The 21,237-nt window shown below is 48.3% G+C and overlaps 1 protein-coding gene across 3 annotated transcripts in view; it reads right to left on the bottom strand.

Annotated features, from left to right (window-relative positions):
• Nucleotides 1-2,158: 2,158 nt before the first annotated feature.
• Nucleotides 2,159-21,237, bottom strand: part of Gck (glucokinase) — a 49,863-nt gene continuing 30,784 nt past the window's right edge. The window contains exons 1-10 of one of the 3 annotated variants that reach the window (XM_046437910.1): nt 16,628-16,857; nt 11,083-11,245; nt 10,403-10,557; nt 9,223-9,342; nt 7,930-8,025; nt 7,720-7,819; nt 5,152-5,335; nt 4,200-4,355; nt 3,473-3,706; nt 2,159-3,231 (exon numbers count right to left, since the gene is read on the bottom strand). In XM_046437910.1, coding sequence (XP_046293866.1) covers nt 3,087-3,231; nt 3,473-3,706; nt 4,200-4,355; nt 5,152-5,335; nt 7,720-7,819; nt 7,930-8,025; nt 9,223-9,342; nt 10,403-10,557; nt 11,083-11,245; nt 16,628-16,762 — 1,488 coding nt within the window. In that variant the 5' untranslated portion in view covers nt 16,763-16,857 and the 3' untranslated portion in view covers nt 2,159-3,086. Of the gene's footprint in view, nt 3,232-3,472; nt 3,707-4,199; nt 4,356-5,151; nt 5,336-7,719; nt 7,820-7,929; nt 8,026-9,222; nt 9,343-10,402; nt 10,558-11,082; nt 11,246-16,627; nt 16,858-21,237 lie in introns of those variants that run through there. The other 2 variants (XM_058576853.1, XM_058576854.1) reach the window with 2 other exon arrangements.

Here is a 21,237-nt window from a genome sequence, read left to right as displayed (position 1 = left end):
ACTTGGCAGCCCTTGACTGGGCTAGAAGAGGATGAGGGCCCCAAGCAGATTCCAGTTACATTCCTGGTGACCTTCATGTCCACATGTAACATCTTGGGGTCCATCCATCTCATGTGACCACTCATTGTGTCTCCCCAGAGCAGAGTAGCTCAAAGCTTTCACCATTATAGGTACCAGCTAAGGGTTCCTGTTGCCCCTTATCTGAGAATCTCTTCTGCAGGTCCAGTTCAGGCTCTGGCTAGGCCAGGCCAGTCCAGGCCCTATAGGCTTAAGGAGACAGTGTTTCTTTTTCTTTTTTTGGTCCTAAGGACTGATCCTAGGGGTGCTTAATCACTGAGCCACATCCCCAGCTGTTTTTATTTTTTATTTTGAGTTAGGGTCTTGAAATTGCTTAGGGCCTCACTAAGTTGCTAAGGCTGGCTTTAAACTTGTGATCCTCCTGCCTTGAACCTCCCTCCCTCAAGCCCCCAGGATTACAAGCATGCACCACTTTGCTTGGAAGGAGACAGTGTTTCTGAGGATGATCTCTGGTCTAAAACCTGGGATTCCCAGAGGTTTTGGTGAAGACCTTCAGCTCTGGCCTCTTGCCCCCTGACTAAGTGACAGCAGGCATCTCTGAGTTGTCTATACCCTGTAGGACCATTTACTTGGCTTTGGGGCAATTCTGGGGGTGAAAAGTGTACCGGCTACTCTCTACCTCTGTGCCCCTGCTATTGTGGCCTGCTCTTCTAGAGTGTTCCCATATCCTTCATTTGGAATATTGCTGTCCTACAAGCCTCAACTCCACCTCCTTTAGCACCTCTATGATGACATTAACTGGGAACTGTGGGCATGTTTCCCATTCACTTGATGGCTAACTTGTTTTTGTAGCTTCCTCCTGAACACCCAGCCTGTTCAACACCTGAACCCCAGAGGGCTTGCACACAGCAGGTCTATGTGATTCTGTTTTGCATGAAGTTTTTGGAGCATGGACCCTCCCCTGGCACCCCATGAAAGAGGGTCACAGGGACTCTGAGGTGGTGTTGAACTGTGGACAGAGGGGCCGGGACGCCCTCTGCTGTTCAGAGCAGCAACTTCACCAGCTTCTTGAGGGACCAGGGGCATCTTAGAGGAGCTAGAGAAGCTGGACTGCTTGAGAGAGGCAGGAGTGGGTTCCCTGGCTGGACCTGCTGGCAACACTCACCCCAACCCAGCTATGCAAGGCCCATATATATCAGTGGTAGGCTGAAAGAGGGCAGGCACTCTCATCCATTAGACTCCAGGTCCCCTATTTAAATATTTTGTTAACACCTCTTTTATTGTCTGGAAGTAAAATTCATTTCATTTTTTTTTCAATTCAGATATGCAACTTAGCTTCACAAAAACATTTAAAAATCAATATAATACCTCAAACTGTAATATGAAGAAGTTGAAAGCCATTTATATTAAAATATGTCCTAATGTGTGTATGCTCAAACAATCCCATTATCTTGATGGTGAAGCAATCAGATGCTGTGTCAACTTACAGTACAGAACTTAAACTCAAATGAATGAAGAGGACCAGAGCAATTCCACATTAGAAGTACCAGAAAAATTAGAAGATCTCACAGTGGATCTGACTTTCCAAAATTACAACTTTGGGTCATGTTCTAAATGAGACAAAGCACAGTTGTTCCTAATTTGCTGGGTAGTTTCTTATGTTGAGAAACGAATATGCAACACAATGACACAAATCTGTCTATATATGTAATTGTTCATTCTACCTAAAGATGGCGTTAGGTCCTACACTTGATATTTCACCTACCAAAGTCTCTATAGAGAGACCTTAGAATTATGTGATATCTTCTATCTCTGGCCTCTACTCAGTGTCGCTACCTATTTGGCTCTGAGGGGACAGGACCTGAGAACAACTTGTAGCAGGGCCAGCCCATCCCTTCACTAGAACAATGACTTGCCTGGTACTCCTTCCATCCCACACTCATTGCATGGCAGGCAGTGTCCTATGTCTCTGATCCCCCACATCATCCCATTCCCACAGCTTATCCTGTCGTTCTTCACATTCCCCTAGGCATAACAGGCTGGAGGATAACGCATTCCAAGATATAGCCACATGACGATGTCTGTCTCTTCATATATTGTCCGTATGGTTCTTATGCACAGAGGTCAAATAAAGGCCATATTTAAACTTTTTAAAGTTTTTAATTAAAAACCCCACATAGTCCCAGGTTGGGCATGGAAAGGGTGGTGTGACACATGGGAGATATGATGAGGATGAGAGGGGGCTGAGATGGTCCCTTGGAGGTATGCTGAATGCTTCTGGGATTTCTTCCTGGACTAGTGCCTTTAGAGCCAAAGACACCTTCCTGCCTCTGGGAGCAGGTTGAAGGACTCCTGATGGTGTCTCTTCCATTTTGTGGGACCCTTGGGGCAGGATATTGGGGCTCTGTCTCATCACCTGTAAGGGCCTATCTCAGGGATGTGTGTGTGTGTGTGTGTGTGTGTGTGTGTGAAGAAAAAGGCCTCTTGGGGTCACCTGCAGACTGGGAAATCCTCTCCCCACAGCTGGGCCTTCTCCTATGGCTCTTTGTCCTCTTGGGTCAGACACAAGAAACAGTGAGGCCTGGGTGACCAGCAGCCCACTGTCCCCTGTGGGCCCAGGTCTGGTCTGGCCAAGCTGCTGGAGTTGCCTGCCCCCTGCCTCCCAAGCAGGGTGAGCTTCCACAGAAGCCAAGCCACAGCAGGTGCCCAAGGGCACTCCCATCTCAAAGCAGGAGCCCAGGCCAGGCTGGCAGCTCTGAGAAGCAGACAGTGTGGAAATGCAACAAAGTCCTGAGTGAGCAACTACATCTCCGTAGTTGATTTCAGCAGGAAGGGCCAGGGCCTTTGGAGTCTCTGTTTCTGCTCCTCTCAGCCCCTTACCCCAGGGCTCTGGGGTTGTCCCACCGACTTCTGGAGAAAAGGCCAAGAGGCCTGATGGGCTCCAGTGATCTCTCACCATCTTCCAGGATTAGCAGCAGGATAGGCAGCTTCCTGCCCTGGTGAGCTGGGAGCAACTACAGGGAGCGCAGTCCCCATGGAGTCCAGGTTCGGCCCTCACAGCCTGGCTCTCATTGGCCCAGCATGCAGGCCTTCTTACAGGCCACTGCGGAAACCAAGGCCGCACCCCTGCCGCTACCCTCTTCACTCTCGATGAAAGTGATCTCACAGCTGGGAGTCAGCCTGCGTACACTGGCGTGGAACCGCTCCTTGAAGCTGAACCGGAGGGAAACAGGGCTGCCTTAGAAGCTCTTCCGGCCCTCCAGGTCTCACCTCTGCTAACCCCCACCTCTCCTGGGCGCCCAGAACCCAGCCGACCCTCCATCCCATCCAGGCCTAGGGGGACAACCCAAAGAGGCTCATGAATTCCTGGGGGCCACGCCATCTGGATCTCACTTTAGTAGGGAGAGGGGTGCCAGGGTGGGGAGGGTCACCTAGGGTGCAGGGGGGGAATTACCTGGGGTGCAACTTGTACACAGAGCCATCCACACCCACGGTGATTCGCATCACGTCCTCGCTGCGGCTCTCGCGCATGCGGTTGATGACACCCGCCAGCCCTGCTGAGCACATGTGCGCTGCTCGCGTCGACACGCTCTCGCAGGCGCGGCGCACAATGTCGCAGTCAGTGGCGGAGGGCCTCAGCCCCAGTGTGCTCAGGATGTTATGGATCTGCTTGCGGTCACCTGAGTCGCTGCGGGGTGGGAGGTGGAAGGGTGGTTGTCCAGGTCTGGCTAGCAGAGCCATGGGCCCTCTCTGGAGAAGGGATGATCCTACCCACCTCACCCAGTCAAAGTGTTCGGGACTTGTGCTCTGGAAGGCAGCAGGCCAATTTTGCCAGAGACCAGTACTTCATTTTTACTGCTCCCTCTAAGCCCTGGGTCTGTGCTCTAATGTGGTGCAAAAACATTGCTGCACCTGGGAGCTGTAGTGTGAATGACGTGTGAAGGTGTCTGTGGGAGTGAGGAACCATCTTGTGGGGGAAATGTGCACAGGGTAGCTACCTGGCCACTGCTCGGCTTGGGGCCAGAGAACACTCAGGATTCTGCTCCCAGTTCCTCCTCATCCTGGTGAATTAGGCCAGAGATTCTGCCTCCCCTAGGACCCTGCCCACAAGGGCTTCTGTGTCCCTGCCCTTGCCCTCTTGATCTTTGCCGCTGGCCTGGGTCCCCATCTCTTCCACGCACCTCTCCACCTGAGATACGAATCGGGTCTCGAAAGCGCCGCGAGTGCGTAGCTGCTCTGAGGCTTCCCCGTGGAATAGCAGATTCTCATCCACCAGTTTGAGAAGCACAAGGCGCACCAACTCACCCATGTACTTCCCACCAATGAGCTTCTCATACCTGGACATGGGAGGAGGGTTACACCAGTTGACCTGCTGGGGACATCTCCATCACTTCCCCCTTAGGGTTCTGAGGTAGCCACAGGGGTATCTTGGTTTCACCCCCTCCCAGTTGCCCCACATCCTGGGTTTCATGCTTCTCACTCGTTTATAAACAGGGGTTTTAGAAACTTTGGATACTAGGAATGTGCACGTTTTCAACACATCTGGCCCAGCTGTTGGCCCTGTGAGGGAAAGGGATGAAGTTGAAGCCTCTATTCAGTCCTTCTGAAACTTTCTTGGTGGCTTCCACATTTTTATCTTGAAATTTATTTAATACTACTTACCTAATAGAGGCCTGTGATGAAGATGAAGCTCATAAAGGAATTAGCATGGGTCTGGCACCTAGCAGGTGGCTAACAAGTGATAGCTATGATCTGTGTGGTGTTCCCAAGATGTATTCTGCCAATTTATAGCATTTCACAAAACACTAATATTCATTTTGTGAATGGAGACAAATATGTGCTTTAAGGAACTCTGGGTTAAACCTGGTAAACTGCTGAGGGTCAGAGCCTTCTCTGTGACCAAGGTCACCTGTCAGAATGGGGAAGTTTGGCCTTATCTAAGCAGTGCCTCTCCCTGTTCTGGGTTCACAGGGGCAAGGCATGACTGACTTGAAGAAGAGCCAGCTTACAGGGGAATGAGCAGGTTGTTTTCCCCTGTTTAAAAACAAGCCATTATCTGTGGTGGTGGGGCTCCCATGTACTGCTGCATTCCCAGCGAGAGCAGCCCAGAGATGGGCTGGGGGGTGTCCTTACAGCTGCTGACCGGGATTCGCAGAGCTCTCATCCACCATGCGGTCATACTCCAGCAGGAACTCATCCAGTTCACCTGAGTCCCCGAAGGCACCCCACTCAGTGTTGACACACATGCGGCCCTCATCCCCTTCTACCAGCTCCACATTCTGCATCTCCTCCATGTAGCAGGCATTGCAGCCTGTACCTACAGGGATGGGGACACATTAGGCTACACAAGCTGAGGGGAGAGGATTGGAAGATCTGGGCTGACTGTGTGACCCAGGGTAAATGGGCCAGTCTCTGGGCTGTCCTCTTCTCTAAAAGGGGAGAGTAACACCTTCCCCACCCATTACCTGGCTGGTTGGGTGGATGGAGAACAACTGTGTGCCAACGTATTCTGCCAACTAGAGGTGGCTGTGAGATTTTATGGCTTTCTCTTGTCAAATTGCCCTGTTTTCTGAACCCTGTTTGGGGGGCACCCCAAAGTGAGTAAGGCATAGTGCAAACTCTTGGAACAGCCCAGAGATTACCACAGGCAAGAATGGCTGCAAGGTTTGTCATTTGCCATGTCCTGAGCAAAGTAAAAATGTGTGGTCCTTTGTTCATAAGTTATTAAGAGTTTTGATAGTGAAGGTAGAGTATCATACTGAGCTGACTATGTGGGCTACACAGCCCCGAAGGCAGCAGGGACAACTGCAGTGCTGGTCATCAGGGCTGCTTATAGGAATTAGAGCCCAGTGATACCTGGCCTTTCAGTTTTTGTTTTAGAACAGAAATCCAGACTTTGATGTTAATTCTCCCAATTTTAGACCTTGGAAATTATTGTAAACATGATTTTAAACACTGAGCAGTCACCAAGAGTGTGTGTGGGCAGATGTGAGTCATGGGCCACCAAAGAGCATCCTGGGAGGGGTGTGCCTGGGCCAAACAGCTGTAGCTTGTTCTGGTGAGAATTCAGGTTGAGGTCTCTTGGAAACCCCAGGTAACTCCAAGGGAGAGGGTTGGTGGTGGTGGTGGGGCACAGCTAGGGCCAACTAGAGCTCATGTGTAGATGTTGGGCTTAAAGACAACTTTCTCTATGAAAGGCAAGAGTGAAAGAGCTATGAATAGTGGCACACAGCTGTAATGCCAGCTACTTGGGAGGCTGAGGCAATAGGATTGAAAATTTGAGGGAGCCTGGGCAACTTAGCAAGACCCTGTCTCAAGACAATATCAAAAACTGCTGGGGAGGGGCTGGGGTTGTGGCGCAGCAGTAGAGCGCTCACTTAGCACATGTAAGGCCCTGGGTTCGATCCTCAGCACCGTATAAAATAAATAAATAAAATAAAGGTATTGTGTCCAACTACAGCTGAAAAATAAATTAAAAAAAAAAGGGTTGGGGATGTAGTTCAGTGGTAGAGTGCTGGTAGCATATATAGGACCTGGGGTTCAATCTCCCAGTACTGGGGTGAAAATGAAGGTAGGAAGCAAGACAAGAGACAAAGTGAGGTCAGCCTGGAGCTTAAGAGACATGTACATAAATGTTTATGATGTTTATATGTATATATATATATATATATATATATATATATATATATATATATATATATATAATATTTTTTTGGGGGAAATATAATTATAGATGGGAACCTACCAATACAAATACATTATTTCTCAGAGCTGGTTCTGAAGGGCCCTTAGAAGCAAATAACTTTTTTTTCCCTTAAGGCCAAGGACCAAACTCAGGGCCTTATGCATGCTAGGCAAGTGCTCTACCACTGAGATAAATCCCCAAACCCATAAATAACTTTTAACATGGACTTTCTGGGTAACCAGGGCTCAGAAAGTATAGAAAAACACCCCCACATCTGTGTGCACAGCAGGTATCTGGTCTGACTGGATTGTTACTCAGGAAATGCTAGCTCCTTCTAAGGATCCAATCTTCTGGGAAATTCTGGAGATTATTGTGGAGGACCTGGATGGGAGGGTAGGGTTGCAGCTCCCTTTTCAGATGCCTGCTTTGCTCCAGGTTGGGGCAGGGTGGGATCTAGGGGCAAAGGTAGTGAGTTAGAGGAGGAGCCTGGGCAGGACAGGCCCATAGGAAGACCTTGCAGGAAGGGATGTCACCACTTTTGCTTATCCTCTTCCACTTGGACAAATCTGTCAGTGTGGTCAATTTACCAGATAAAGTTTTTTTGTTGTTGTTGTTTTTGAGAGAGAGAGAGAGAGAGAGAGAGAGAGAGAGAGAGAGAGAGAGAGAGAGAATTTTTTAATATTTATTTTTTGGTAGACACAACATCTTTGTTTTTATGAGGTGCTGAGGATCAAACCCAGGCCTCACACATGCCAGGCAAGCGCGCTACCGCTTGAGCCACATCCCCAGCCCTGGATAAAGGGTTTTAATCACATCTGATGGGCTGGGCAGGTGTGCAGCCGGTGGACCATCTGATACCATGATGCTACAAAATGCTTTCTACCAGCACGTAGAGCCAACACCACATATTCCAAGACCACTTAGCTCTAGCCCTAGGCATTGCACTGACTGAAACCAGTTATTCATGCAGAGCCCCTGCCCATTTTGGAAGGGCCAGGAGTGCAAGGAGCCCTTACCCACAATCATGCCGACCTCGCACTGGCGGTCTTCATAGTAGCAGGAGATCATTGTGGCCACAGTGTCATTCACCATTGCCACTACATCCATCTCAAAGTCCTGCCAAGAAGCACAGATGGGGCTGCAGTGATAGGGCTGGGAGAGGGTCCACTGGTGCAGTGAGGAGGGGCCCAGGGCCTCCCTCTCCTGGCAGATGAAGGTGTTCTCACCCCTCTCCTCTTGATGGCATCTCGCAGAAGCCCGACAATGTTGTTTCCTTCTGCTCCAGAGGCCTTGAAGCCCTTAGTCCAGTTGAGAAGGATGCCCTGTGGGGAGAGGAAGGTCTTATGGTTGCTGGTGTTAGGCAGAGAACTATGGCCTTAAACTAGTTCCTTTTCAGGTCACAGGGACATGTATCTCACTTTACAGTTGAGGAAACAAGTTTTGAGTATCCACACAGCTTTGATAAATGTTGGAAACAATTTTCCATAAATATCTCACATTTCTGCAGGGCTAGGTCCCAGCCAATTTAAGAATGTGATGTGTATTTTTTTGTATGTAGTGTCAGGAATTGAACCCAGGACCTCGAGCATGCTAGATAAGCCCTCTACTACTGAGCTACACCCCCAGCCCAAGAATGTTTGTACAGTATACCCTAGAGTAAAGATAGGTCCCAAGGGGAGCAACTGTATAAGATCAGAGTTCCTCTCCTGTAGCAGAAGAAGTACCACCCGGCCCTTTCTATGTCTCTAAGGGAGCTCGGGCCTTGAAAAACCATGTGAGATGTTGCTCCAGCTGTAGCTTTTGCCTTGAGCTATGACCTTGCTTTGTTTCAGACCCAGAGGCCTCATGTTTTATGTATGTGTATATGTATAGAGACATACATATATAAAATTTATGTGTCATGTATGTATTATATGTGTATATATAGATAATGTGTGTGTGTGTGTGTTTGTGTGTGTGTGTTTGGTCATAACTGGCAGGCTAGCTTGTGAGTTGCAGGTGAGGTAAAAATCTCAGATCCTTCACAATTTTGACTCAGCCAGAAGTGATGATGTGTTGGGCTGGGGTTGTGGCTCAATGATGGAGCGCTTGCCTTGTACATGTGAGGCACTGGGTTCGATTCTCAGCTCCACATAAAATAAATAAAGGTATTGTATTTATCTACAACTAAAAAATGTATACATAAAAAAGAAGTGATGATGTGTCATGGTGGTCTGTGATGAGCTGCTTAACCTCAGTTTCTTCTCCTCATTTGTAGCAGGGGCGATTGCACACATGCCTCTCAGGATTGTAGGCAGGCTTTGGCACATAGTAAGAATCAGCTGAAATTATTCTTATTTTCCCAAGTTTCACTGACAGTAAATTATGGGGCCACAATTTGAATCTATATTTTACTCCCTGCTGAGTTTGGACTCTTTCCCAGCACAGGGTGGGGTGCTGCATATGAAGGCAACAGGGGCGGAGTTCCTCTGGGGTACATATCCATCCATTTCATTATCCCTCCCCTCTACCTGGCCCACCTTGTCAATGTCTTCGTGCCTCACAGGGAAGGAGAAAGTGAAGCCCAGGGGTAGTTTCTTGTGCTTCATTTGATGCTTGTCCAGGAAGTCGGAGATGCACTCAGAGATATAGTCAAAGAGCTGGGAGATGCACCAAAATGGTCATTGGGTTACCATCCTGGGCCACCTGGCAGCCCTTCCCCAGGACTTTGTGCCAAGGTGTTCCTCAGGGGATGCTAAGCAATCAGTCCCTTCCAATGACCACCAGGCCTGTCTACAGTTCACCTCTTACTGTTTGTCAGAACTCAAGCCCTGCACCTCCCTGGATGCAGAGCTCTGTTTATGGCAGCTCCTGAGGCTGGTGCCCAGTTTAGCTGTCCTGTCACCTGCCTCCCCAGCACCAAGGCTTTGCTAACTGTCCTGTGAGACTCTTGGTGCTACTCCCAGGTATCCTTGCTGCCCTATACCTGCAAAAAGTTCAAATCCCCTCAAAAGGCCTATCTATAGAATGGGGCATTTCCGAGTACTCTGCAGATGGACCAAGCTCCCTGCTGAGCACCAGAGTCCAGGGAGGTGCCCATACCACCCTGCTATCCATTTCCATGGATAGAGAGCAAGTTTCAGGTGGATGAGGGCCAGGCAGTTGTGGGCAACCTCTGCCTTAGAACCCTGCCCTCTGGGAACTGGCCTTGCCCCTGGTCATGTCTAGGGACTCTGGCTTTGCCCCTCCCCTCAGGGTTCATTCACTTCTATGCTCCCCCTCTAGTCTTCCCCATGGTGGAGGGCCTTGCTGCCTGGGCAGACATTGTGGTTGTTGTCACCCAATTTGGCATGCATCTGGTGGAAGGCAATGGGGAGGGTAGGCTGCACAGCTTCAGGAGGTCAGACAGTCCTCACCCTTTGACTTTTCTTCTGGGACAGGGTCATACCAGCTAAGAGTTCTGCCCCTAACCTCAGTTTAGCCAGTTCTTGTCTCCAACACTGGCCTGACAGTGACTGTGAGACTTGAACACATTGGCCATGCCTAGTGGCTGTCTACTGAGGCCTCTAAGGGGCCTTGCTGTGCCTCTGAGGCTGACTGGACCTTTTGACCGCAGTTTCCCCTGTCTCTGGTGGGTGGGTGGGCTCTTTTTTCCAGGACTGGTGACTCCCTAAGGTTTTGAACTGTCTTGACCCCACCTCTTATCCCCAAGCTGCTCACCATCTCTGCAGTGCCCGTCATGGCGTCCTCAGGGATGGAGTACATCTGATGTTTGGTCTTCACACTCCACTGCCCTGCCTCACCCTCCCCCACCTTCACCAGCATCACCCTGAAGTTGGTGCCGCCCAGGTCCAGGGAAAGGAAGTCTCCAACTTCTGCAGGCACAGGGAGATATGCTCAGCCTTGTGGCACCACCCACCAAACCTGGGTTGGGTGGGACCTGGGCAAATGACCTCAGAGCAAGAGAGTGGAGGAGGGCAGGAACAAGGGTCCCAGGGGAGTTGGACATGGAGCATGGCCCACACATTGGGAATATGCCAGAGCAAGCTGTGGGAGAGGTCAAAGGTAAACTAAGGAAATGTCAGGGGGAACTGCTCTTTTAGATGGAGACACCAAGAACCCAGGGAACCACTGAGGACCTAGGGTAATGGCCCAGTCTCAGGACTGGGTTGGGATCTCCCAAGTGACCCTGGAGAGAATTCATTCATTGTGAGATTTTTAAATAGCCAGTTTTGTAAGGCCCATCAGCTCCAGAGATGAACCTTTGGAGTAAATGGTAAGAACTGGCCCAGTGAGGTGGAGACATTATCGCTTGCCCAGGGAGTCCTGTCTGGGGACAGCTGAGCCTCTGGAAGGCCTGGCCAACAGCTGGCTCAGGTGTGGGGCCATCCCTGTGGTACCTGAGCCTTCTGGGGTGGAACGCACGTAGGTGGGCAGCATCTTCACGCTGGCCTCTTCGTGGGTCTCCAGCCTCAGGCCACGGTCCATCTCCTTCTGCATCCGTCTCATCACCTTCTTCAGGTCTTCCTCCTGCAGTTGGAACTCTGCCAGGATCTGCTCCACCTGCACAGGGAGGGAATGGGAATAGCCAGGTGGACTTGTCACTAGAGATCTCCACACATCAAGGATCTCTTTTTATCCTCTGACTCTGGGTCTAGGAAGATCCATTGTTATAGTTTGGATCTAAATGTTCCTTAACAGCTCATGGGTTGAAGGTTTGGTCCCCCAGCTGGTGGCACTATGGGGTGGGGCAGGGTGGAAACTTCAGAAGGTGGGGCCTAGTTGGAGGAAGTAGGTCACTGAGGGTAGGCTCTGGAGGGTATATTTTGTCCCTGGACCCTTCGTGCCTCTTCTCTGCTTCCTGTTCACCATTAAGTGAGCAATCTCCTCTGACAAATGCTCCTGCCATCATAATATTCTGCCTTGCCTTAGGCCCAAAGCAATGGAGCCAATTGACCATGAAACCTCTCAAACCAAGAACCAAAATAAATTTTTCCTCTTTTTAAGTTGTTTATCTCAGGTATTTTATTATCATGATGAAAGCTAACATACCCATCATTTCAAACTACCACAGTTAAATTTGAAGAGTTCTAAAACCAGCACTTCAATAATTAGCCTGTAGTAGCTGGCAGGGAGCAGGGTGTCCTTTGTCCCTGAGGCTTTCCTTGTGGCACAATGTCTTGTAGAATCTCCTTTTTCTTTCCATATTGGTGAAGGGAGGGGAGAAGGAGGGTGCTAGCTGCAGAGTTAGTAAGACAGGGCTGCAGCCTGATTGGGGGAAAGGCAGTGGTATGATTATGTAAAGACCAGGTTATTCTACTTCTAGGGCTTTGTAAAATGTGCCAACTGGCACCAGCATACACAGGGATAGCCAAGGCAAAGTTACTAGGGATGGGCTGTATGCCCATCAGGGGTCTGGTTAGCAAAACACAACCATCCATGGTATGAAGACTATAAGTGCAGAGGGAGGAGGGTCTCCCTTGGCCAATTACAAAGATATTTTCATTCCAAAAAGGAAAGATCCTCTGATAAAAGCCACTCTTAATGAGATCCACTCTTTTTAAGAACTTGTACTCTTTTTGTCTTTCACATAAGTTCAGAAGGTTGGAGATACTCTGGATTACAGCCAAGAAACAATACAGCCACTTGCCCCTTCTTCAGTTTCTAAAACTGAGATTTTTTTTTTTTCTCAGATGGGCAGAGTAGCACATTAAGTCATGATTAGGCTAAGCCGAGCACAGAAATTCTTTCTCTTTTTGTTGGTGATTGAACATGTGACTCATTTCTGGTCAATGACAGGTGAAGGGAAACCTGATTTTAGCAGGAGGGCAAACTTCAGTGTCCCTCTAAATTTGTGACTGCAACTATATAAGAATGACTGGCAACCATGAGGAGACGGGGCGCAGGGAATAAGGGAAGAAAGATTGATGCCATGGACCCACCCAACTCCACATGCTGATTATAGAATAAGTAATAACCATTTAAGCAGTCAAGATTTTTGGTTTCCTATAATTCAAAACATTCCTACTGAATATAGATCCTTAATTAAGAATCACTTTTCTTAAAGAGGCTCCACACTAAAAATTTAAACTCAGGGAAGATCAGAAAGGAATCGGACTGACAAGGGCTCTGACCAAAAACGGAATCAAATACCTATGTGGGCTGGACAGGTAGCACTCTTCCACTTTGGGCATGAGTTGGGAGTGTAGCCCCCAAACCCCAAATCCCCCATTGGCATTTTGAGGCATGTCCCTGGAGATATTCTCAGCATGCTGGAACAATCCAGGTTATGTTCAAAGTCCCAAAGTTACATCCGTCCCCTCTTCTTTCTCTCTTACACTTGCCAGGAACAACCAGTAGTAATGTACTTAATATTTGCTGAATCCTTCCAACATGCTAGGTCCTGAGCCGAGTGCTTTCACAGCTACCTCACAACCTTATTACATCAGCATCAGAATTGAGGGGCCAGCGTCTGCCTGTCCTCTAGATGCAGAAAAGCTTACAGAAGTTATGTGTATAGTCACAGGCCTGGGGCCAGTGCCTGAAGCCACACGCAGGTGTGGTTGGCAGGAAGTCCTTGTTAGCTTGCCAGGCTTTTCCTCCAAGACTCAATTGTTCAGAGGGTCCTGATTATAAGACATTTGTGAAGCTCTTACATTATGCTGGTCTTGTAAGGGTCTAATCCCTGGGCCCCTCTGGGCTCCATCCTTGCTCCTCTATCTAAAAGCCCATATTGTGCCTGGTAACCTGGACTCTGGTCTTTAGCCCAAGGCTCTTGATGAGAAGAGCCAATACTCAGGCTGAGGTCTTGCAGGAAGTTTGTGTCTTGGGACTGGGCCCATGGTGGCTGGTTGGAATGTGGCTATATTATCAGACAAAGGATCTGAGTGATCCCTGTCTTGCAGGTCTGAAGGGAGAACTTGCCCAGCCCTTGAGGGTCTCAGTGAGAATGTGATAAATTGTTGCTGCTGTTTCTGTCATCACAGGCATTGGGGCTAGCAGGGCCCAAAGGGTGCAGGGAAGCCTGTGTCTTTACCTCTCTTTACCCAGGTGGTAGAGGGCCCTGTCACTGGCCCTGCCTCTGCCAGCTTCTAGGCCAGAAAGGATGCCTCTGAGGAATCCCAGGCATCACATGATTTTAAACTGATACTACCTGTCTAGAGGACAATTTGGAGTTTCTATCAAAATTTAATTTTGATCTAGCAGCTTCTCTCCTAAGAATCCATTGTGCAGAATCCTGAAAGCATTTTGTAAGAAGCACATGGGGGTGTGGCCTGCTGTAACAGAACACCCTCACATGACCCTGTAAGGGATCTTACATCAACCCAGGACACCTACTGGACCTTCTGCTGGCCTTTACAGAGAAGAAGGCAGACAGCATGTCTGGGCATCAGTGAGGAAGTGAGATGGAACATTTGGCAGCAGCCTATCCCATCCTACACAATAAAGTTGCATCTGGTCTGTGGGTCTGATTTTCCCTATATAGTATTATAAAAAGCTTAAATTTGCTGTCAATAATCAAAATCTATTTAAATAGAGATGCATAAAAATATGGATTTCTATTAAAATAGGTTTGCATTCTCATTAGGGTTCCAATAAGGTGTGTTTAGCTAGTCCAAGTTGCCAGGTCACAGGACATAAAACAGGTCTGAGCTCTGTCTAAACCAAGTGCTGCAGATTCTCTCATCCTCATCTATGCCACATGGGCTGTGGGAACCCTAAACACACACACACACACACACACACAGACATACTTATGAACATTCCCCAACCTTTGGGATAGGTTGGTAGGCAGGTGCTAGAAGGTTCCGAGCTTACAGCCACCTGGGGGCTCAGCTTTTGCTGTGGGGAGCTCCATGCAAAAGCAAGCCTCATTTTTGGAGGGTACAAGTTCCTTCCTCGGGGTACATCAGACCTGCAGATCCCTATACTCCTAGCCCAGGTCTGTGCAGCCCAGAGAAGGGAGCTCCAACCAGGCATGACCTTACAACCTCAAGGCTGTGTGCATAGGAAGGGAAAAATGGGTATCATATCATGAGCTGAGGTCTGCCTCACAGATTCTCTGGGAAGTTCCCAGGAGCAGGGACTGTGGGCCAGGCCCACTGTGACATTCCTGGGTTTCAACTTCATTCCTATAATTTCCCTGACACAGGTACTTTTATTATTCTCATTTCTCACAAATAAGGGAACCAAACACAAACTTCCCCAAACCCACAGAGGCAAGGCGTAAGCTGGGTGTAAACCCAGGCAACAATCTGAGCCTGCCCCTGAACTCCCCTGGCCTTCAGACCTTCCATGAGCCCAGACCCCAGTTACAAGTGTCTCTCTGATGTGTCAAGCTTACAAGACGTTCCTGAGCAGGATAGGAAATGAAGATGCTGCTTAGGGAGCTTGAGACACTGCCTCAGCTCCTCAGGTATATGTATTCCGGAGAGAAAAGCACAGACAGTGCCTGGCCCTGCCACAGCAACCTTGGGGAGGCAGCCCCTGTTAACTTACAAGTCCTCTTGCTAACCTTGCCCAAGAGGTCACAGGATATGTAATGGGGATCCACAATCACAATCAAACACAGGACTTTTCCCACCTGAGGGCTTCCCCCATTCCCTGAAGGGTATAAACCATAAACCTAGTGCTGTCTATGGTGTGGTATGTGGAGCAGGAGCTGAAAGTAGATAAACCATAGGAAATAATCATGCCATACTGAGGGTGGATGGTGGGCAGTTGCTATTTCCTGGGAGGCAGGTCGGTGGTGGAGGGACCTGCCCTGAGGAAAGAAAGGAGTGACCCTGAAGACTGTGAAGGGTAGGGGGGTTGGGAGTGAGAGGCCTGAATGCTCCTGGATGCAGAGTGGAGGCATCTTGAGGCAGGATGGAAGTGGGGGCATCAGACTTTCCTGACAATCTGAGTGCAGAGACAGTGGGCAGAGGGTGGAGAGATGGCAAGAGTCTATAGAAAAAATATATCTACAGACAGTTTGAGGAATGGAGTAAGAAGAGAAGCATCTGAGAGGACCCTATGGGGTGGCCTGAGCAGCAAGAAGGAGAGACTTCACTGGGGTAGGTCAGATGAGGGAATGAGGACTTGGTCTAGATTCACTAACAGATCTGCCCACCGAGGGCACATTTGTCTCAAGTACAGCTGGCCATGTAAAATCAGGATTCAGGGAAATGTCTGGCTGGAGATAGACAGTATGGAGAAATCCTTAAGGTCACAGGCCTGGATGAGGTCACCAGAGTATCCAGGTTGAACAGCAAACTGGGAAGGGCAGAAGACTGGGCAGGATGCAGTGAGCAGGCTTGAGATCCCACCCAAGAGTGCAGTACAAAACAGGACACCAGAGAGCAGTGCATTTGACTAATGAGGAGATTCAGGATACCCTATGGAGGTCTCCATCCTAGCACAGGATGGGTGGCTCAGAGGGGACTGCAAGACCCAAAGGATCCATTCAGGAACCAGTGCAACCCCTGGGAAAACATTGCAGCCTCTGGGCTTCAGAGCCAATCCCAGTACCATGTTGTCCAGCCACAGTAGTGTGTGACCCTGGACTAGCTGCCCAGATACTTCTGAGGAAGAAAATCGCAATCCACCACCCATAGAACTGCCTTAAAGAGCCCCTAAAAGCCAAATAGTACTGGATAAAGCCTGAGACCAGGCACCATCAGTCCCAGGAATAAATTGCCTAAGGCTCCTTGAGAGATGACAATGGTGGTCCCAGTAAGGAGGGGTTAATATTGAGAGGGGTCATATCTAAGACCCCGAGAGGCCCACATGCCTTCTTTAAGTGGTGCAGTACCTGCTTTCCACCCTTGTCCCCAATCTGAATAAAACAACAACAACAACAAAAAAAAAAAAAAAAAAAAAAAAAAAAAAAAAAAAAAAACCCAAGGGTGCTGGTCTGGGGCTGCTCTTCCAATCCAAGATCCCTAGGATCTGAGTGGCCCTTACCAGGGTCAAGGCTGTCTGGGTCTGGCTCCTCATGGACTCCATTGCATCTCTCCAAGGGCACAGGAAGGAGGTATTTTTGGAAGGTGGAGATGCTTCTGCTTGCTGAGGCCTGGGACGAAGCTGTAGCTGTGGCATCTGAGGCCACCTGTCACAGGTGAAGGCTGCCTGGCCAAGTGTTGCCCAAGACAGGCAACCAAGGGCTTCTGCACTAAAAGACCCAGTGGGAAGTTGCTGAAATACTCTGCCCACTGTCACGGGGTCAGGGGCAGGGCCAGAAGGACAGAGGAGGCCCATGTGGGGTCAGGGTCAATAAGAATTTTAGGGACATGGCTCCAGGGCAGGATGGTATGCCCTCTGAGCACTGGTCAGGATTGCTGCCAAGAGAGTGGTGATTAGTCAGAGCCAGTTTATCCACTCTACACTCCTTGGACTTATGAAGGAAGAACATCACTAGGCTGACTTGGGGGTACAGGAGGAACAGATAGGTAGGGGTGCCAAGGGGCCTGGATTGTGCCAGTGAGGGTCTGGACTTGGCCTTGGAGGCAATGGCGATTCTCATGGATTTTCATCTGTAGAGAGGTCTGATGTGCTTTTCATATAATCTGGGGTTCCTGAATGGTGTTTGAGTAGTAGGAAGGCCAAAGCTTTTGTGGGAAGGGCCCAGCTTAGACCACAGCGGAGTGTACAAGTCGGCATTGGAGGGTCTAGGGGCTGAGATGCTCATTGCAGTTTATGGGATTTCAGGGCATCATATCCTTCTGTTCCATTAGGTACAAAGCCTATCTGTACCTAATGTATGGAATTAGCTATAACCCGATGTACACATGAGCAGAAACAGGTACGGTTCCCCAGGGCTACCCTCACATGTCCCCCACATAAAAATATGCATTTTACTCTTCAACAGTAAATCATAGACTCCCCTCAAAATTCTCAGAACAACAATAATAAAAAGGAATAAAGTAGGGAGGACATTAGATTTTGTGACTGCAAAGTTCAGACCCAGGATTAACTTTGGGTGCATCCATGGGGTGTACATATTTCCTGGAGCCCCTCCTTGGGTTCATCTAAGAGTAACCCTCACTTATCCTGCATTTGCCAGCACCTGTCAAGCCTTGCTAAAATTAGCTGCAACTGGCAAGTGGGTCAGAGTACAGAGGGTGCCCTGTAAGAATGCCAGGTTCTCCTGCCAACGGTTAGTATGGTCATTCCCTAACACAATTGATCCCTTTCCCAAAATAGAGCAAAGATGGCCTCACCAGACCTCATGTGACAGGTCACTGACCACTCCACCCCTGGCTTAGAGCCTTGTTTGCTGTGGGGGCAGGCTCATGTCCGAGTTTGGAGTGGTGAGTCTTCTTCTGGACTGGTCAGGCCAAGGAACAGCTGCCCAGGGGTTCTGTCCTTCTCCTAAGCCAAGCTATAGTACAGGTGAGGAGGATCCAAATTCATCAACAGAGGGTATGGGCTAAGGGAGGGCCAAAGGCAAATGGGCCCTCTTTGTGGTTTGGCTGGACTGCTTGTACTTTGAGTAACAAGCACCCTTTATCAGAGCCATTTCCTGAGGATGACTTCCTTTTCTTTACTGGCACCTGTGAGGGCAGAAAAAGGTTCAGCACACCATTTCCTTACACTAGACAAGCCTCCAGGATCAGATTTTAGCACCCACGCCAACCTTCCTGTGCTGCCTCAGTGGGTAAGGAAACAGCATCAATGGGCCAGCACCTCATTGGAGTAAAGATCAGTGCGGCAAAGAGACATTTCTACACTCAAAGCATTGTGGACGGACAAGCCTGTCCAGAAAAGAGAGGCCAGGAAGAGAAGGGCTTCAGGGATGATGGTCCATGGGGATTCCCAGGACATACTTCAGTATCTGAAGGGCTGTCTGAGGAAGATGAACAAACATTGTTTCTGTTTGGAACTTTCTTTAAAAACAAAACAAAACAAAACAAAACAGAGCTGTGCATTAATGAGCTAAGATGTTTCCATAGATAGTGAACTCTGAATTAATGAGGAGAAAAAGGGCAGGGCAGATTAGAAGGGACCCTACTCTATGTCCTAGTTGGTATGCCTGTCTTTTGCTGTTCAAGGAACTGACAGATAGTCAGGACTTTTTTACTCATCTCAAGGATATAATATGACAAGTGCAGTGTGTTGGGTGGCTTTCCATTGATGTGACAAAGTACTTGAGATAAACACCTTAAAGGAGAAATATTTATTTTGGCTCATGGTTTCAGAGGTCTCAGTCCATGATTTTTTGGTCCTGATGCTTTGACCTGTGGCCGTATAGCACATCATGGCTGGTGTATATGGCATAGAAACAAAGTAGAAAGGAAGGGTCCAGGGTATAAACATCCCCTTCAAGGCATGCCCCGGTGACCTAATTTTTCCCCCTAGGCTCATCTCTTTTTTTAATAAGATTTCTTTTTTTGGTGGTTCTGGGGATTGAACCTAAGGCCTTGTGCATACAAGGCAAGCACTCTACCAACTGAGCTATATCCCCAGCCCTAGGCTCATCTCTTAAAGGTTCCACCCTTCCCAATAATGCCTATAGGCTGGTGACTAAACTTTCAACACTTGGACTTTTGGGGAACATACAAGATCCAAACTATAACATTCAAAGATGGATATTCAAGATTATTCTTTCTAGAACCAAAAAATGGTACATGCCCTATGTATCTAACTACAGAGAGCTGGCCAAACAAATTACACACTTATATGCAGTCATTTAAAAAATAGAAAGGCTGGTTTGCCTCTGTTGGCATTGAAAGATGTCCATGACATCAAATGATTCTCACTGAGATGCTTCTGAATTCTTGATCCACAGAAAATATGTAAGATAGTAAAGGTTTATTGTTGTTTTGCAGAACTAGGGATTGAATCCAGGGCCTCATTACAGGTGTTCACCACCATGCCTGGCCTAGATTTGTTTTTTGTTGTTGTTATTCTTGTTTGTTTGGTTGGGTTTTGTACTGGGAATTGAACCCAAGGATGCTTAACCACTGAACTACATCCTCAGCCCTTTTTATGTTTTATTTTGAGACAAGTTCTCTCTAAGTTGCATAGGGCCTTACTAAGTTGCTGAGGCTGGCTTTGAAATTGCAATCCTCCCACCTCAGCCTCTTGAACTGCTGAGATTACAGGTGTGTACCTCCATGCTTAGGTCTATTGTTTGAAGCTACTAAATCTTGAGATGACTGATACAGGGGAAAATAGTTAGAAAACATGATATGATCCATTTTTGTCATAGATATGTGTAGAAGATACAGATGATATAGATAATATGGGAGGAAATACAGCAAAATGGTTATAGCATTATTCTTGATGATGAAAATATTAGAGATTTTAATTTATTATCTTTTTTGTAATAGGCATTTTGTGTGTGTGTGTGTGTGTGTGTGTATGCGCGCGCATGCATGCGTGCGCATGCACATGCCCAATGCTAAGGATTAAACTCAGGGCCTCATTCATGCTAGAAAAGCTCTCTACCACTGAACTACATCCTCAGCCCTATTTTCATTTTTGCTTATCTGTTATTTACTCTATTTCCTGCAATGATGTGTATTGATACAGTAATATTTTAAAATCAACTTGAAAGATTGAGCCTTATCTAATATTTTTGTGTAGAAGCTCCCAGGACCAGATTTTAAAGGATAGAGATTCAGTGTCACATTGACTAAATTGCAAGACCTCTTGTGCAAATAGGAAAGAAAATGGGGTTCAGGAAGCCAGGGACTCCACAGTGCCAGCTCCTCCATTACCAGCCTGTTCCTGACTCCCCCCAGCACCATCTGGGCACCAAGCACAGGCACACTGATGCAATATACTTAAGGTCAGCAAGTGTTGCAAGAGTTTGCTTATCACAGGGTGGATTTGAGATTGGCTAGGCCTTTGTGCTAAGAGCAGTCCAGGGGCCTGGTGAATGGGAGGGTGTTAGGCAGTGAATAGGGTTTATAGCCAGGATATCAGGGACAGAGAGCAAGGGAGAGACTGAGAGACAGCTTAATATGCCAAGATCAGATGCCAAAGCTAATGGGTGCTCAGTGGACTCCATAGGCAAATTGCTATGTCAGCACCTTAATATGGATTACCACTGACTGTGTGCCATAGGGACACTGAGGTCAACAGGAGTTAATAGACTTGCTAGAATGAACTAGCTATAAGAGGTTTGGCCAGATTTACCCTCAGGTCATTCAGATTCCAGGATTGTTAAAGTTTAGTCTTTTTGACTAGATGGGTAGCTCTTAAGGGCCAAGCACACTCTGGGGCTATGAAGTATTCTTCAGGGCTGCTTCCAAGCTGGAGATGTTTGAAGGCTTCAGCTTCAGCTGGCAGAGGGTAGGAACAGGGTAGCCACAGAGTCTCTCCCCTGCCTCAGCACTTGCCTCTGATAGCAAAGCGGGTAGAGGCCTGGAACTAAGACTAAAGGCCAGTGCTATGTAGAAGACAAAGACAGAGTCTGAGTGAGGGATGGGGGAAGTCCCTTATATTGGCTAGGGAGGGTCAGAATGGTGGGAGGATCACTCAGGACCCCATGCAGTGAAACATGACAATACCAGGTAACACAGGAAGTTGAAGTCTCCAGCTGGAGTCCAAAGATGCACTCTGCATTC

Source organism: Marmota monax, unplaced genomic scaffold, assembly GCF_021218885.2.
Source record: "Marmota monax isolate L192 unplaced genomic scaffold, Marmota_monax_Labrador192_F-V1.1 WCK01_AAM20220418_F8-fsc00109, whole genome shotgun sequence".
In the NCBI taxonomy this organism is placed as follows: Eukaryota; Metazoa; Chordata; class Mammalia; order Rodentia; family Sciuridae; genus Marmota; species Marmota monax.
This window is presented reverse-complemented; position numbering and strand designations above follow the sequence as displayed.